The sequence below is a fragment of the Metarhizium album genome (genome assembly GCF_000804445.1).
Source record: "Metarhizium album ARSEF 1941 chromosome Unknown scaffold_2, whole genome shotgun sequence".
Lineage (NCBI taxonomy): Eukaryota > Fungi > Ascomycota > Sordariomycetes > Hypocreales > Clavicipitaceae > Metarhizium > Metarhizium album.
In genome coordinates, this window is record NW_024467576.1 from 1,835,503 (window position 1) to 1,848,136 (window position 12,634).

The 12,634-nt window shown below is 49.4% G+C and overlaps 4 protein-coding genes across 4 annotated transcripts; 3 read left to right on the top strand and 1 right to left on the bottom strand.

Annotated features, from left to right (window-relative positions):
• Window positions 1–698: 698 nt before the first annotated feature.
• MAM_01666 (Ribosomal protein S10) lies at window positions 699–1,501 on the top strand (the record flags this gene model as incomplete). The annotated part of the gene is made up of 2 exons (XM_040820465.1): window positions 699–793; window positions 853–1,501. 2 exons carry the CDS (start codon window positions 699–701, stop codon window positions 1,499–1,501), a joined length of 744 nt encoding a protein of 247 aa, XP_040681953.1.
• An 893-nt stretch (window positions 1,502–2,394) lies between these two features.
• MAM_01667 (importin 13) lies at window positions 2,395–4,419 on the top strand (the record flags this gene model as incomplete). The annotated part of the gene is made up of 6 exons (XM_040820466.1): window positions 2,395–2,439; window positions 2,529–2,710; window positions 2,769–3,110; window positions 3,158–3,275; window positions 3,341–4,129; window positions 4,312–4,419. 6 exons carry the CDS (start codon window positions 2,395–2,397, stop codon window positions 4,417–4,419), a joined length of 1,584 nt encoding a protein of 527 aa, XP_040681954.1.
• A 2,022-nt stretch (window positions 4,420–6,441) lies between these two features.
• MAM_01668 (Tryptophanyl-tRNA synthetase) lies at window positions 6,442–7,790 on the bottom strand (the record flags this gene model as incomplete). The annotated part of the gene is made up of 5 exons (XM_040820467.1): window positions 6,442–6,905; window positions 6,960–6,980; window positions 7,026–7,078; window positions 7,142–7,406; window positions 7,466–7,790. 5 exons carry the CDS (start codon window positions 7,788–7,790, stop codon window positions 6,442–6,444), a joined length of 1,128 nt encoding a protein of 375 aa, XP_040681955.1.
• Window positions 7,791–9,206: 1,416 nt separating this feature from the next.
• MAM_01669 (xaa-pro aminopeptidase) lies at window positions 9,207–11,289 on the top strand (the record flags this gene model as incomplete). Its single annotated transcript, XM_040820468.1, has 4 exons — window positions 9,207–9,276; window positions 9,353–10,448; window positions 10,543–10,804; window positions 10,861–11,289. The coding sequence occupies 4 exons, from the start codon at window positions 9,207–9,209 to the stop codon at window positions 11,287–11,289; spliced, it is 1,857 nt and encodes a 618-aa protein (XP_040681956.1).
• Between the last annotated feature and the right edge of the window lie 1,345 nt (window positions 11,290–12,634).

The following is a 12,634-nucleotide window of genomic DNA, read 5'->3' on the forward strand; positions in this document are numbered from 1 at the left end:
CAGAAGAGATGATAGGAGCCGTGGACAGGCAGAAATTACAGACAAAATACGCAGGAATACAGCGCACGAAGGCTTCTGGGAAAAAAGCGTTCTATCAAAGACTTGTGTCACAACGACGGAAGAGGTGAATTTGAAGAATTACAGGGCAGTTCTTGACTAGAATGGACCGCTCTCGATCAAAGTCCCATGGCTTTTGTTCCGCCGGTTTTTGTTCTCGGGTAATGAACGACTCATCGGGCGGCTGCTGTGTTGTCTCAGTGCGCTGACAGACAGACGTCATGTATTTGAGTCATCTTTCAAGATGAAAGAAGCCGCGGATGTATGCAACAATAACGGCTTGTACCAACGGATGAATGAGGGAGCTGGAGGAAGAGATGCGTAGCTAAGCTAAGCTAATATTGCAGAAGAACTGTCGACGAGTTATGCGGATAATATGGTCAAACTAAAGATAGATATGAATTTGATGAGCAACATTTTGTGGATGCATCACGGGTGCTCACAGAAAAATGGAACGTGCTGTCATGTACCCTGGTTAAACGCGCCCCAATCTAAAAGGATGATTAGTAAATTGGTGGGCAGCAACCGTATGTTGGTCCGTGCGGCTCATATTTTCTGCTCGTATTTGCCATTCCTTGCGACATCAACATTCTAGAGCGATAGACTTCAACCACGTCTTGGCTTGATCCCCGAGCGTGACAATGCCTGGCTCATTCTTGAGGTCCAAATGTAGGGCGGTATTGACCAGCTTCCCTCCTGCTCCAGTTGGGACGTCAAGAAAAGCTTTTGCATCTATGTTTGTCAAGCAACGCTACCAGTTTGTGAAGCTGTGTCCGTGCTAACGGTACTTCTTAGCACTTCAGATCTAGAATCTAATTCCCAGCCCATTTCTTCCACTTCGGTGTCGTGCGTTGAAGCCATCCAAGTAGGCCAAGTTCGCCAACTCAGGTCCCTCCAGGCTGTGCACCTCAAACCTTTGAAGCGGGAGGCGGAGTTTGGAATACCATCGTGCGACCTGCAATTGCGATCGTTTAGCGTCCAACCACTCGAATTCTTCTCCGATTTCGCATTACGAGCTGCCTATTACCTCGGATTGCCAGCCTACGGGCCCATTCCACTGCCAAGGATTACGGAACGATGGACCGTGCCCAAAAGCCATTTTATCTTCAAGAAGGCCCAAGAGAATTTTGAACGTGTCACTTTGCGTCGAATGATCCAGATCAGGGATGGGAATCCGGAAATAGTGCAACTTTGGTTGGCGTACCTAAGAAAGCGTCAGCTTTATGGTGTCGGAATGAAGGCCAATGTTTGGGAATTCGGCCAGCTAGGTCTCGATCTCTCGAAGGACGTGCGAGAGAAGCAGCTGGGTCAGCTTGGTGATGTCTGGTCCCATTTGGGACAAATAGATGGCTTGGGCACTCCGGAAAAGGTCGAAGAGATGCTGAATAGCCGTCGCTCCAAGGATGCGGCTGGCTTAAGACAACCACTGGCTACACACAAATGAGCGACGCTGGTGTATTTTGGCGTCCTCTATGTATCATATGTATTTACAAGCGGTTTGCATTGTATTTCTACCCACATGTCGATGGTACCATGATTGGATTACCATCTGCAATCTCCGCCTCTGCGCCATAATTTAGTAGCAGGGTTCATCACATACGATATCAACAAATATCGCTGCTTACATAACCAAACTCGACTCTCGAAGTAAAATGGAAATACCAGACGGAAGTAGCAATTTTTCGATCTCACGAGGCTAGTGTTGAGCGATTTGGCTCTACACTCAACTAATGCTCACCTTTGGGTCTTATTTATTTCTCTGTTCGCTGGTATATCTACGATGGGGGAAACTCCCTCTTTGAAATTCGGTCAATGATTTTGATATCCAATTGTGTTTTAACTACTCCGTACCTGCCTACCTGAGCGCCTTGTGTTATTACACTGTGACAGCTTGTACTGTTTCAACTGAGGCTACATGAGCATTTGACCAACCTGATTTCTGAACGTATTGAGCGCCGTCACAAACTTCTTATTCATGAGGGTCCGCAATTAAAGGCTCCGTTACATCACGGACCAAGGTCAGAAACGGCGGGGAATTCTAGCAGTTTCTTTGATGTGTCGTTATTGAGCCGACCAACTGGTAACCATTAGGGACGCACTAGTGAAATTCTTGTAGACAGGCAAGCTTTGTCGGCGAAATCAGATTCCATGGCGTTATTTCGATTTAGCGGAGGATCAATCTTGGGCATGCAGGACGATCTTGGTGGAGGACGAGCGCGGGGCCATTTTCGGCCTGTGCACACCCCACTTCTGGCGAGCAATGTTCTCACGATCCATCCATCGGTCCATCTATCATGTCAAACGGCTCCAGTGACATATGAATAAGGAATCGAAGCAATGGAAGTCGACACCCTTCCCTGGAATCTTGACAGAGTTGAATCTGTAAGTGGCCTCGCTAATACTCACGGGTTCCTTTTCCTTATATCCTATGTTTCTATGCGCCCAGTCTTTGCTGAGAAAGCCTACAATAGTTGATCTCCTCACTCTATGAGCCTGGGAAGCCCAATGCCGTCGCCGAGGCGCAAGCTCTACTATCCAACTTCCAATCTTCTCCTCAGGCATGGATTCTGGCGCATGAGCTTCTTAGGCGACCGGGAGAGAAGGGAAAATTCTTTGGCGCTCTCACCATTATCGTGAAGCTCAACACAGAGAGGTTGGCCATGCCGAATGCTCTCCCGATGTAAACAAGTTCAAGCTAATAGTTGACTTAGCTCAACACTTAGCGAAGAAAATGCACGAGAACTACTCGAACATCTCATTGGATGGTATCGTGATTCTTTTGAGCATTATTGCGGTCCCTTGGTGCCACGCAAACTGTCATCAGCCCTAGCAACTTTCTTCATCCATTTCCATCAATTATGGCCAAGTTTCGTTCGCCACATGAGCATGTGCCTAGTCTCACGGAAGTATCATGATCCTCTATCTCTACAGTCCTCCGTAGAGATATCCGCTGTCTGGGGTGCGCTAGATCCGGACAAACTACAAGCCATCTTATGGGTCGTCACGAGCATCGTGGAGGATGTCATCAGGGTTGACTGGAATACGGCGGATAGGTAAGTCCAAACTCGACGCACAGCGATCAGATACTTATCTACTCAAGGGTCCAACTTTACAACTCCGTTGTTCGGGAAGCCACCGATGTAGCAGCTCTATTGTTCAAAGGTTTAGCCGAGACCCAGTTGGCTGCAGTCAGCAACGATAGTATTAAGTGTCTTCAGGTATTCCAGTCCACTACTGCAAATGCAACCAAAGCGCTCTCATTTTCTAACACATCCATAACTAGTCATGGATCTCTTTTGCTCAGAGAATATCCTGTCGCGACAGTCACGTGGTGTCCCTACTGAGAAACCTGATGCCTAGTGTTATAGAGTCTCTTGTTCCTGAGGATCGCTTCGGTGCTTCAGCTGAGCTACTTGTAGATACCTTGTCTAATTATCCTGCCCTGCTATCAGATCATCATTTCAACCTCTTGGCAGCCCTGTTCGTGAGTTCTTGGGCAGATGAACGTTACAACCGTCTCCTTCAAGGCGATATGGAATTCGAATCAGTTCAATTTGGGCAGCTACTCCTGGCATTTGGCGAAGAAAAATGCCAGTGGCTAATGCAATCTGAAGACCCTCGAGGCAAGGTCTTGCTTTCCAGACTATGCGGCTTGCTTGGCGCCGATGGCTATCCTGTTGCCGAAAACAGAGTATTCGTGCCAGCGATCGAATTCTGGTCCACCTTCACCGAAGTCATGTCAGATCTTTTCTCCTTGGATGATCTCTCTGCCACACCCTGGGCGCAGGCGGCGTTATTCCAGGTTCTCGAAGTCGTTTCAGTCGCATGTCGCAAAATCACTTACCCCCCAGCGGAAGAATTCAGCCAGTGGGACTCTTCCGATCGAGTTGGTTTCTCAGATGCTCGAAAGGATGTTATTGACCTGCTACAGTCCGCATTTAGTGTATCAGGCTTTCAGCTGGTAGCCACATTTTCCAGTCTTATACTCACTGCATTAAACGACTGCGCTTGGTTACAGCTAGAAACAGCTGCCTTCTGTCTTGCTGGCCTTGCGGACTGTGGCAAGGACGATGTACGCCTAGACCAGGAACTTAAAACGGTCTTTGAATCTTCTTTATTCTCGCATATCTCGTCTCCGAATACCGATGTCACCTTGCGGACAAGCCAGACATGTCTTCATCTTATAGAACAATATACGGACTACTTCGAACGAAATATCTCTTCCCTTGCCCCCGCTCTGAGGCTCTTATTCAGTCTGCTGGGCAATCCGTCTATGGCAGCCCCAGCATCAAGATCAATTTCTCGACTATGCTCCTCTTGTCGGCATCACCTTCACTCAGAAGCGTACGGGTTCCTCGATGAGTATGAGAACTTAGTTGAGCAACAGAAACTCGATTGTGTATCCGCCGAGAGAGTCCTTGCTGCCATTGCATCCATTACGCAAGCGATTCCCGACGCTCCTCGGAGATACAACGCATGCACAAGGCTACTTGACTTTATTCGAAACGATAGCAATCGCGCAACTGAACTAGTTCAGCTTCCCTTACGTACCAAACTGCCATGTTCTGGTCAGAGATGCGTAGAAAATTCCCCTGACGAACCAGCCGGTCTTCATGTGGCACTAAGGACTCTGCGCTGTTTAGTTGGCGTCGGGAAAGGTCTCCAGGCTCCAGCAGAGTCGGCCATTGATCTTGACGCAAGTAACCCGTCGGAAGCTGATTATAATGGCCAGTTGGAAGGGCTTCACAAACAAGTTCTTCAGATTATCATGGATATTGAAGATATCTTTGGTAGGGATAACGAGATCCCCGAACTCGTTTGTGCCGTCCTCCGTTGTGGCTTCTCGGAAAGTGAACCAGGACCGTTTGTGCTTGGTTTCCAGGATGTCACCAGATACTTGACAAATCACGTTACAAATACTCCGAGGCCAGGGATCTTTGTTTCCACTGCTTGCTCGTTTGTCAGTTCGCTATATGCACAGCGGAATCCCAACAAAGGAGCAGTATATACAACATTGCTATTGTGGGTGATACGTCTGCTTCAACAATCATCGGGTAAGAAAATACTGGCTTGTCTACGTAACGCTTATCGGGACACTAACGTCTTCATGATTTCAATTCCGACTGCAATGGGCGCAGAGCAAGATCCCGAGTTATCCCAAAGTAGCATCGATTTTGCTTGCCGGTTGCTGAGCAAGAGCCCGACAACCCTACTCACCCTACAGCCAACAACTGCCGCTGAGTACTTTTTCATCTTCGCCATACGGGTTTTAGACGATAGTGAGCCCTTACCGAAGGCGGCGGCGGCGGAGTTTTGGGTATGTATCCCGACTATCTTGCATACGTGGAGATTTGACATTCCACACTTTGTTGGACTTTTTGTTTTGACAAGTCTACCTTGTTTGACTACTTTTCCTTCCCTTTGGAGTGAAAGCTTCACAGTTCTTCGAGCTAGCAGCTGAGGACTAATGATTCGTCATTACTAGACAACGTTCATAGCACTAAGGGGTAATCGCCCAGAAGCATCAGATGCAGCAGAGCAGGCGATGGGGACTCTTGGTCCTCTCCTGACTCGAAGTCTGGTCAGAAATATTGGAGGTCAAGCCTCAAGGAGCGAACTGGATAGACTAAGCGAACCCATCAAAAGACTGGTCAGTTGTTATCCTTTGGCAAAAGAGTGGCTACACGACGGGCTCAACCATACTTCATTCCCGAGTTCCAAGGTGACATCGGAACAAAAGGCATTATTTGTCAAGAAGATAATAAGGCAAGTCTGCGCTTGTACCTTTCGCATTAGCCCGTCAGTATGCTAAGTTTGCTTCAAATAATAGTCTCAGGGGCTCTCGAGCTACGAACCAGGTTGTGCGTGATTTTTGGTTGTCCGCCCGGGGAAGTAGTTTCGCGTACGCTTCTTGACATTATGAAGTTGTGCATGTGAATAAAGGAATTTTGGGAGTTGGATGTACATTCAAAACCCAAAGGCAACAAAACTTTCGTTTCTTTTGGCTCTGGAGTGAGAAGAATAGCCGAAAAGAGCATGAGACTTTTTCTTGGGCCATCTTGCATGCATTTCCATACATTAACAAGACCGAGCGCATCACATTCGCATCTACAGGCGTCACATGAATGTTGGCCTTGAGTAAAACTGTGAGAAGCATAATTCGACACCCGATTATATTACTGCATGACATTGTATTGTTGCAAAACGCCTCGACCAGACCTTGATGCGCTCCCTGACCCGTGGCTCTGGAGCCCGAAAAGGCGGCGTCTACGATCACCTTGCTCACAGAGCCAGCAGCGCCACCACAGGCAAATCCCGTCGTCAAAGGCAATGAAGGCAAAGGCCCTCCTACTATCCAATCCTAATGCTGACAGCGAGGGGTGATTACAGTCCTATAGCTGTTCGGACCATGCTCATTGTTTCTTCCGCGCTATGCAATGCTTTTCGCGCACCTTCAGCAGCCACGTAATCCAAGTAGCGGGTATCGCCGTCAATAAGTTCCGTATACCGAGTTCTAATTGACTGTAGCCCGAGAATAATCGCATCTGATACCATATCCTTGAACACGCGGGGGTGAATGTCACGATATGCTTGTGCAAGCTGCTCGGGGCTTCGTTTCTCGGCGTCGAACATGGAGAATATGGTCAAGAGATTTGATATGCCCGGCCTCAGAGCATAATCATAAGATATTCCTTGGACCGAGTCAGTCAAGGCCGAGGAAATCTTCAGCCGAATCTCGTCAGGGGTGTCTGTGATCAGAATTCGAGATCGAGCCATTTCATGTGACTTGGACATCTTCGATGTTGGGTCTGAGAGGGACATAACTCGATGTACCGGGGCTGGATAGACTATGCGATGAGTCTATGGTAATGGAGCAGACGGGGTTCACATGTGACGCTTACAAGTAATAGTTTTCGGGTAAACTAGACATTCTCCATATGCGTGGTTAAAATTGGTGACGCACTCACGGGCGAATTCGAGGTGTTGTTGCTGATCATGTCCAACGGGAACGTGCGTGGCTCTGTGAAATTGCGAGTTCAATTCAACCGTAGGCTCTCGCCACGATTAGGGTGTAGCCACACACCTGTGCACGAGAATATCGGCAGCCTGGAGGACTGGATAGGAGAAAAGTCCGAGCTTTAATCGGCTCTCCGCCGGCCGTTCCGCCACGTGTGAAGTTGGTGCGAGGTTGAGTTTTTGCTGGCCTGGTTCAGCCAATGCACTAAAGAAACGACCTTTTCGTCGATCAATAGGGGCAGCATTCGCACCTTCCATTGAGTCATCCGAGAGAGATATCCAACAGACGCCGTACAGGCTAGGATCCACATGAGCTCTGAGTGAGCAGGCACCTGACATCATTGCAATGTATTTGTTAGGCCATCTGGCTTCGGGCTGCTTGCGTACGTACGTCTTGGGATGGGCGTTGTTTGGGAACTCACTGACGACTGATGGAAGACGATGGAGCGTTCTGGGTCAATTCCTACGGCTAGAAGCGCGGCAAGGCTTTCTCTCTTCCACCGCTTCAGCTTTTCCGGTGGTTGGGGCGTAGTGATGGCATGGAGGTCGACAATAGAATATATCAGTTTTGTGTCCTTGGGTTCATAGTGTTGCAGCTGCACCCATTGCCGTAAAGCACCAACATAGTTACCCAGGTGTGGTATGCCAGTGGGCTGTATTCCTGAGAACACGACCCTGGGTAGTGTGGCTGTGGATTTACTGCTGAGACGCTGCATCTTGTTCGATTTTACCAGGCGGTTCGAGTGTAGGACGTGAAGTTCCGGGTCAAAGGGGCCGTGTCTCTCTCGCTAAACAGCCGGCAGAGGGGGACTGATACTTTGTTGGTGGCGCTTTGGCTATTCGCATTCTCCTCTCGGATCCTGAGTAATTGGTTGAGCTGGCGGGAGCTCTGCTGATGTATCAGGAGCCGAACTTGGCCTGAGGTGATCGATACGTGATGTGTATAGGCTTGCGTCCCTGCATAGACAATTGGAGCTGACCTGACCACGCATGTTGCTGGACGCCTTACGACTAGTTGACCAGACAATGGCTCCACTCTTATGCATAATACCAGTAGACATGACAGTAGATCTACTTTCTCCGGCTGCAAAAGGGATATATATATAGTAGTAAATCGAAAGTGTTATTATTTCATATCTAAGCAGCACTTTTTAGTAGTATTAGAGGAAGAAAACAGAGAGGCGTAAAATCCTACATTTAGTGAGCGGGTAGTTAGACAGTAGACCTACTGTCAGGTGGTTGACAAGAGTGGGGCAATTGTCAGGGAAGAGGCCACCGGGCTACTGTCATTTTGACTCAGACAATGAAGCGATGGATGCCTAAGTAAGTACTTAAGTAACTACCTGGGTAAGCAGGTACTCAGATCCATACCTCATGTGTTGCAGCGCAAGCCCGGGCCCTTTCATTCCCTGGCCGAATAGTTTACTGTTGCTGGATACTTCTGTCGGTAGACACCTGACATCATTGTCAATGTAGAGCCAGAGCTTACCCCCCCGTCTTCAGATTCACCCGAGCTGGCGCGAATGACACCCCATTTGCTATCCGCGTTTACGTTCTGTTGGTAGGTCGAAATCCCACCACCAATCAATATGTCGACGAATTTTCACAACTTGCTTGTTGGTAGTTATTTACTGCACTGGAGTACAGTGGGTTTAGTTTCATGTTATGTGCAGCTTTGTCTGGCTACAAACCCCGGCGTGATTGGCCGAGTGATGATATACTAGATCTACTACTATTGCAGAGGAATTGTTCTCGTCGTCGTGATGCAAATGCTCGGCCCACCATTCCGCGAACTGCATTGACCCGCTCTTCCCGCCTTGTCATCACCTAACTGTACCATGGGCTGTCCAGAGCCGCCCCTTTCCGCGGCCAAGAAGCGCCTGACTGGCCCGAAACCACGCTGCTACTTAAAGGATGCAAATATCCTCCCCTCCCGGGCCACACAGACAAAAACAACACAGGCTCCTCAGCTGTAGAGCCTCACACAAGAGAAAAACAACTGTTTACATAAATAACCGCCAGCTGGCACAACAATAGGTCGGCCCATGCTCGTCCGACCAACCCCCGCTGTATCACGCACATTACGAGTATACCATCTGTACAATCACCAAAAGCGTCGTGCAACCACAGACATGGCGAATTCCTCCCCGCGGCTCACAAGGCTGAGGGACCTGATGAGGGAAAGGAAGATCCATGTATACGGTAGGTTGCAATCTGACCGTTTGAATTTACCCTGCAAACAAACTGACGTCGACCGCCCTAACACGTCAACCTCTAGTTATCCCGTCCGAAGATAGCCACAGCTCAGAATACATCGCCGCCTGTGATGCCCGCCGGGAGTTCATAAGTGGGTTTACGGGTTCGGCAGGGTGTGCCATCGTCACACTTGGGGCCGCCGCGCTTGCTACGGATGGTCGATACTTCAATCAAGCTGCCAAACAGCTAGACAGCAACTGGACCTTACTGAAGCAAGGACTACAGGATGTTCCCACGTGGCAAGAATGGGCCGCTAGCCAGTCCGCGGGAGGGAAAACAGTGGCCGTCGACCCGTCACTCCTCCCCGGGTCAGCTGCGAAGAAACTCAATGACCAGGTCCGCAAAGCTGGCGGTGCTGAGTTGGTTCCCCTCGATGAGAACATTGTAGATATAGCCTGGGCCGACAGCCGCCCCGATCGACCTTGTCGACCAGTCAGGGTTTTACCCGACGAGATTGCCGGGAAGTCGGTCACGACAAAAATCGAGGAACTGCGACAGGAACTGGCCAAAAAAAATTGTCCTGGCTTTTTTGTGTCCATGCTGGACGAGGTTGCGTGGCTCTTCAATCTCCGGGGCAATGACATACCATACAACCCCGTGTTTTTCTCATATGCCACCATTACGCCGGAGGCAGCAATCCTATACGTTGACGAATCTAAGTTGGACGAGTCCTGCAAGGCGCATTTGCGGGCGAACAGGGTCCAGGTCAAACCTTATGACTGTTTCTTCCCCGATGCCCGCCAGCTGCACACTGAGGTCAAGTTAAAGCGGCAGGCTGGTGGAGACGATACTGTGGCAGGCAACTTTCTCATATCGAACAAGGGCTCATGGGCAATGAGCCGAGCGCTTGGTGGCGACGGCTCAGTGGAAGAGATAAGGAGCCCAGTCGGCGATGCAAAGGCCATAAAAAACGGAATTGAAATGAGTGGAATGCGAGCCTGCCATGTCAGAGACGGAGCTGCCCTAATCGAGTTCTTTGCTTGGCTAGAGGACCAGCTGCTCCACAAGAAGGTCATTATCGACGAAGTGCAAGCGGCCGACAAACTTGAAGAACTGCGATCGAAACATCAACGCTTCGTCGGCCTGTCGTTTCCCACCATATCTGCCACCGGAGCAAAGTAAGAACCGAACCCAACGCATGGCAATTGACACACGTCAGGTCTATGTCTCTTGCGCCCCTTGCAGTTGTTCGCTGACGTACAGCCCGAATAGTGCAGCAATTATTCACTATGGCCCTGAGAAAGGTTGCTGCGCAATAATAGACCCGGGAAGCGTGTATCTCTGCGATTCCGGAGCGCAGTATCGAGATGGGACAACAGACACAACAAGGACTCTGCACTTTGGGAAGCCCAGTGACGATGAGAAGACAGCATACACGCTTGTCCTCAAAGGTCTCATCGGTCTTGACACAGCAGTCTTCCCTAAAGGGACTACGGGGTTTGCCCTGGACTGTCTAGCTCGCCAGCATCTTTGGGTTAGTATATTCTTAACGGTCTGACAATTGTATTCGCTGACGCTCCCTGAATTTAGAAAAACGGGTTTGACTATCGGCATGGCACGGGCCATGGCGTGGGTTCGTATCTCAACGTTCACGAAGGCCCAATTGGTATTGGAACCCGCGTACAGTACACTGAAGTCCCATTGGCGCCTGGCAATGTGCTCTCCAACGAGCCGGGCTACTACGAAGACGGAAATTTTGGTATTCGGATCGAGAATATCATGATGGTCAGGGAGGTTCAGACGGAACACTGCTTTGGAGACAAGCCGTACCTGGGCTTTGAACATGTCACCATGGTGCCTTATTGTCAACGCTTGATTCAGAAGGACATGCTTACTGCAGATGAAAAAGGCTGGCTGAATGCATACAATGACGAAATCCTGAAGAGCACTAGGGGATTTTTCAAAGGTGATGACTTGACAATGACTTGGCTTACACGGGAGACAAGACCAATTGAGTAGACACATTTATTCCTATCGTCAAAAAGAACCACAGCATTCATTGTCCCTCAAAGGCGAACAAACGCAGCCAATATATATGTTACAGCAAACGTAGCTGTGAACCATGGACTTCTTGCGCAAGCGTGACAAATGGCGAATAATCCGGGAACTCGACCAACCCCAGGCAGGTGTGACAGGTCATACCCATATCTAGAAGCAAACTGGTTCGGTTAGTAAGTGGCATGTGAAGCTCACAGCTCGAGCAAGGCCTTGTTTTGTGGGATTTTTCAGGTCCACTAGCTAGCTAAATTATGAAGGGGAAAGGGAAGGGGCTTTCCGCACGTGGATGGATAGGGCAATAGCACCACCAAGGAAGACAAGTGTTCGAGAAAAATAGGCCGTCAGAAGTCCTGTTAATAAGCCTGCGGAGAACGGAATCGTATCAGCAATGTCTGGGGCGTTCATTGACAGAAGGTCATAAAGGAAGTTGCTAACCTGCAAGACTACCGTTAGATACTTGTCGAACAGCCCCAGGTGATACCCCAAGGCGTCGAATTTGACTCCGTGGTGGTCCAGAGGCCGCATGGATTACTGGCCGGGCATCAAGCCGGGTATTCGACTGGCTTAATAGGATTGCGCTGGCGGTGCAAACACATGTGCCAGCTCCAATGGCTAGGAGTCGGGCGGGACGCCGAAGACTGGGAAGGAGGAAAATACGGTTCATCGTAAAGCGTATAGAATAGGAAAGCTACCTATCTATATGCGGTGTAAGGAAGTGTGGCCAGTATCTCTGGACAAGGTAAGAGGGGTGTGCGATGAATGGAGACTCAATTACGTCATCCCTCCGTTCGCCGACATGGGGTAACGCGCTGCGGCATCCATCTCGGGTGACCGCGAGGCAATCCACGAACGCACATGCTAACTATATCGGGATATCCCTGGATTCACACGATCACAGCGACCGACGTTTCAACTTTTCCTGGTTTGCTCACGACAATGAGAGGTGCGGCATGACAGGATAGGCAAACGGGTTCAAGTCACATGCATCCCTGTAGAGACAAGGAACTCTCCGTACACGAAGAGCAAACCACGCTTCCCGAAGTCGATAATGACCAACGTTCAAGTACCAGACACTGGAGTTGTCTTGAAACTCCAAACTCTTTAGCCAAAGTATCGAGTTTCTGCCTAGCCCAAGCCCGCCCAGATACCACGAATTCGTCTGGCAAGTTGAATGTCCTTTTGCATAATGGTTACCCTTTTCGCATGAATGGCGCACAACTGGGCGTCTTCAAATAAGTGAACCATGAAGGCTTCAGCCGCTTCTTGCAGCGCTTGGACAGCCTGGCTCTGCCAACGGAATTCTCTA